Source organism: Dipodomys ordii, unplaced genomic scaffold (assembly GCF_000151885.1).
Source record: "Dipodomys ordii isolate 6190 unplaced genomic scaffold, Dord_2.0 Scaffold69, whole genome shotgun sequence".
In the NCBI taxonomy this organism is placed as follows: domain Eukaryota; kingdom Metazoa; phylum Chordata; class Mammalia; order Rodentia; family Heteromyidae; genus Dipodomys; species Dipodomys ordii.
The window spans coordinates 3,498,387-3,502,704 of NW_012267285.1; the positions used below are offsets into that span (position 1 = coordinate 3,498,387).

The following is a 4,318-nucleotide window of genomic DNA, read 5'->3' on the forward strand; positions in this document are numbered from 1 at the left end:
CACCTCCGCGAGCCTGCCGCGGGCCCAGTGCGCCCCCTGGAGGCCGCCGGCCCAGGCGCAGCCCTAAGCCGAGCCCCGTCTCCTGGCAGCTCACTGGTGACCCGGCGCCCCCGATGATGGCTTGTTTGCCGCGTGCCCACGGTGGAGGGGGGCGGCCTGTCAGGAGGGGGGACAGGCGGGGCCACCCCACGGTACCCCCTGTACCCCGAGACCAACATTGTGACAGATTGCCTGCCTGCCTGCCTGCCAGGCTGCTTGACTGCTTTCAGGAGTTACCACCGGTGATCAAAGCAAATGACAGGACTCGGTAGAAAGCACTGGGCGCGGAGGGCGGTGTCAGCGATTCCGTTTAATTACCGAATGTGGAAATTGCTCACACTGGGGAAGGACGCGGCAGTCCCCCCCACGTCCCCCCGCGCCCCCATCTGTGTCTCTGTCCCGGGGACGGAGGCAGAGCTGCACCCCTCCAGCCCCAGGGCACCGCCAGCCCACCCACCACCACCCCGGCACCGGCTGGACACACAGGAAGGACCGTGCGCTGTCTTCTGTCTTGGGAAATCATCGCGTTGAAAAGAGGTCGGGGGGAGTAGGGAGGGTGATCCTCAGAGCAGCGTGGGCAGCAAATCAACTCTGCCATGTGGTGCCTGGGTGACCAGGCCAGCCAACCTGACGAGGGGCAAGGTTCATTTTGGCTCATCGTTTTGGAGGTTATAATCCACGGTCACGTGGCAGCCCGTGACGGTGGAGGAGGCCCGTTCACTTTGCAAGTTGGGAAATGAGGAGAAACAGGAGTCCCAGTATTTCCTTCGGGGCCTAACTTCCTCCCACCAGCGCACGGTTCTTGTGCGTGTAGAAGGCATCCTTGCGGCCATTTTTCCTTCCTGATAGGATTTACTGACACCCTAGTCGGTGCCCGGGGGGGGGGGGGATTCCTGGCCAGAGGCATGTTTGTCAGCCTGATGTCTCCATTCTGGGTGGGAGCAGAGACCATCCCTCGCTCCGGCCTGGTCTCAGAGGCCTGGGAATCTGGAGGAGGAATTCCACCCCCCCCCGATCGGTAGGACTGGGCAAGGGGGGGACGGCTTCCACCCTGCGAGCCCCATTCATTCCCCGTCCCCCACCCTGTGTGGCTCTGCAGAACTGGACAGTACGAGGTTTGGTTTGCCACCTTCCGGAGAGCCCTTTCCCCAGCCCTGACCACCCATTTGAAGCTCTGTCATCTGCAAAAAGAAGGGTGACAGGCCTTGGATCAGACTGATTTTATAAAAGAAAAGAGTATTCCTTTCCCCCAGTTAACAATGGCTTCCATCAAACGGGAGGGATGTGTGTTAGAGAGCGCGCGGCGCTCACGCTCCCGGTGTGGAGACTCCTCTCAAACCCGCCCATGCAAAGACTCGGCCAGGTGTCTCCCTTGGACAAACTGTTCACCAAAATGGCGGCCGCGGGCTTTGTGGGTGGGGTGGGGTGTGGAGAGGGCGGGAGGAGGGGCTGGTGGAGCGGAGAGGGGGGAAGGTCGAGGCTTGAGGGGACCCTGCCTGCCCTCCCGGACGCACCTCCTCACCCCTGCCTCCGGCCGGGCCGGTCCTTTCGGGGCTGGCTCCGTGGGAGCCCACGGCCACGGGGGAACCGATGGGTTTGGCTTCTGTAGCCTCTGAGGCTCTGCGGAAGACAGAGACGTCCATCAACAGCTCCAGCAGCACAGCCCGGCAGCCGGGACCCAGTGTAGCCGTGCAGATGGGGGGGGGGGGACGGGCCCTGTCTGTCTGCACACACACAGAGGGGAGAGCCAGACAGGGGAGAGCCAGGTGCGGATCCGGGAGAGGACGGAGCCCCTCCGCATCCCAGCCTCCCCCCCCCCCCCGTACACTGTGTGCGTCTGGCGCTCAACGCGTGGCCTCTGCTCTGCCTTTCTTCCTCCCTCCCCCTCTCTCCTCTCTCAGCGGCGGTGCGGACGTGGCCACGCTCTCCATCTCGTTTCAGGTCTCTGGTGGACGGGGAAGATCGCCCTCCCTCCCTGAGCCCTGCCCTCCCCCCCACCCTCCCTCCCCCAATAACATGGAGTTGCCGCGTTCTCTAGGTTGGCGCGCAGGACCCTGGCCTTCTCGTTTCTCTCCCTTCTCTTCTTCACCCTCTCTCCCCTCCCTCCACCCACAAAGATCGCATGCGCATCCAGAGAGCACACAGAAACGCATAGCCCGCTGACTCCCCCACACACACACACACATACCTGAACCCCCCAAAGTTCAGCTCTGTCCTGCTCTGTGGGCGATGTCTGAGAACCTGGGAGGAAGTCAATGGCTTCTCACACACAGCATGCGACTTAACTAGAGAGAGGAGTCCCCACCCACCCCCCAACACACACACTCCCTGTCTGCCTCAAAGGCTCCAGCACGGTCAGAAAGAAAGTTCTGGAAAGTGAACAAGAGAGCCCTGGCTTCAGGCTGCCCCTCGCCTCACCCACTCCGAACACTCCCTCGAAAGCCATGGGAACCACAGTTCGTTTCTTAAAGAAGACGAACCTCTCTGGCCGGCGGCGGCCGGACAGCCAGCCAGGGATGACGGTCGGGGCACTGGGCCCGGCCTGTTCCGGGGTTTACCACAAAAATCTCCAAAGAGCTTTTTGTGAAGATTGGCCTCTGTGCCTCTAAATACGACACAGAGCAAAGAAGCCCCCTGTCCGTCGGACCGGGCGACCCCTTCCACGTACAGATCCGCCCGCCGGCTCTGCTGCTGTCTCGGGTAGCTTTTCCCACTTCGGGTGGCCCGTCACCCACGTCGGTTCCGGTATCCACCCCAGGACCCTCTCCCCACCCCACCCCTCCCTCCCAACAGGCTGGCCAGGTCCTGATACACACACACACACACACACACACACACCCGTGGCCGGCTCGGCCCAGTGCCCAGGATGGTGAGAGGCAGAATGGACCTGCCGGACGGAGACCGTGCCAGCCAGGATGGGGCCCTCTCAACCTGTCCCCGCCACCCTGCGCCCTCCATCGGGGCTCCCGGCCGGAGCAGGGGGGGGAACCCTCCGGAACTTTCCAGCAGAGACCCGACCCCCCCACCACCACCCCACACACACGCACCCTCGAGGCCAGGACAATGATTCTGGTGGTGATGTTGCTGCTCTGTTCTTGTCTGTCTAATACTCCTTTTTAATCCCCGCCCTGCCTGCCCCTCCCCGCTTCATGTAGGGTTACTTTAGTGATCCCTGGAATGTCTTTGACTTCCTCATCGTGATTGGGAGCATAATTGATGTCATTCTCAGTGAGATTAACGTGAGTATTACTCCAGCCCCAGGGAAGCCCCTCCCGCCTGCTCCTCCTCCGCCGTGTCCCCCCTCTCTCTCTGCCTCCTTTTGTGTTGTCCTTTGCTGTCCTCGTTGTTTTTAATTTCCTGTTTTTACCCGCCTCCAGTCACACTTTTTATTGAGCCCACCGTCGCCTTGTGGGAGTTTGTCCTCCTTTTTTTTTCCGATTGTGCCAGCTGCGCCCGGCTGTGCTGGGCCGGAGCGGAGGGAGCAGGCGGCCTCCGGCGCCCCCCCCCCCGGAACTAACCCCGCTTTTGTCAGGCCTCTTCGCCCCGCGAAAACCAGGTTGTCCAGGTTTGAGCCGCCAAGAGTTGTGTAGAGTGGTAAGAGTGTTTGAAATGCCTCGTAACCTCTTTCTTCTCATTTTTTTTCTCTTCTCTCCTCTCTTTCATGCCTTGTTTTGTCTTCATTCCCCTCTCCCTGCTGTTTTGTTGTTTTTTTTTTTTTCTTTCCCTCCTGCCCTGCCCTCCTCTCTCTCCTCCTGGCTTCCCTGGCTCATGCAGCACTATTTCTGTGATGCATGGAATACATTTGACGCCTTGATTGTTGTGGGTAGCATTGTTGATATAGCAATCACCGAAGTGCACGTAAGTACTCGGCGTCTGTGGCCCGGCTGTCTTTCCCGCCCCTCCCGTCCGTCCGTCCATCTGTCCTTTGTTTTTTGATCTCCTCCTCCACCCCCACCACCCCCACCTCCTTCTTTTTTGATTTCTGTCTCTTGTTCTTTTGGGTGTTGTCCTTGTGGTGTACCTGGGTTCTGATGACGCCTTTTCTCACTGCTTTGTTGGAATTTTCCGTGGCTGTGGCTCACATTGGGACTGGCTCTCTCCTCCTCAGTGCTGGTTTTCCCACCTTCTCCCCCTCCCGTGCCCTCGGCCTGCATGGCTCTCTGTATAGGGGCTGCCGCCCTGGGGGCTCTGGAGACTCTAGAGAGTTGACGAGGGCTGGTCTGCGGCTTCCAGGCGGCCCTGGGGCTCTTACAACCCCGTCTCCCCACACCCCCCCCAC

General features: G+C 60.7%; 1 protein-coding gene across 1 annotated transcript in view; it reads left to right on the forward strand.

The window, feature by feature from the left end:
- Cacna1c (calcium channel, voltage-dependent, L type, alpha 1C subunit) overlaps nt 1-4,318 on the forward strand; it is a 107,687-nt gene that overhangs the window by 73,700 nt on the left and 29,669 nt on the right. The window contains exon 26 of the mRNA XM_013023621.1: nt 3,195-3,278. Coding sequence (XP_012879075.1) covers nt 3,195-3,278 — 84 coding nt within the window. The remainder of the gene's footprint in view (nt 1-3,194; nt 3,279-4,318) is intronic.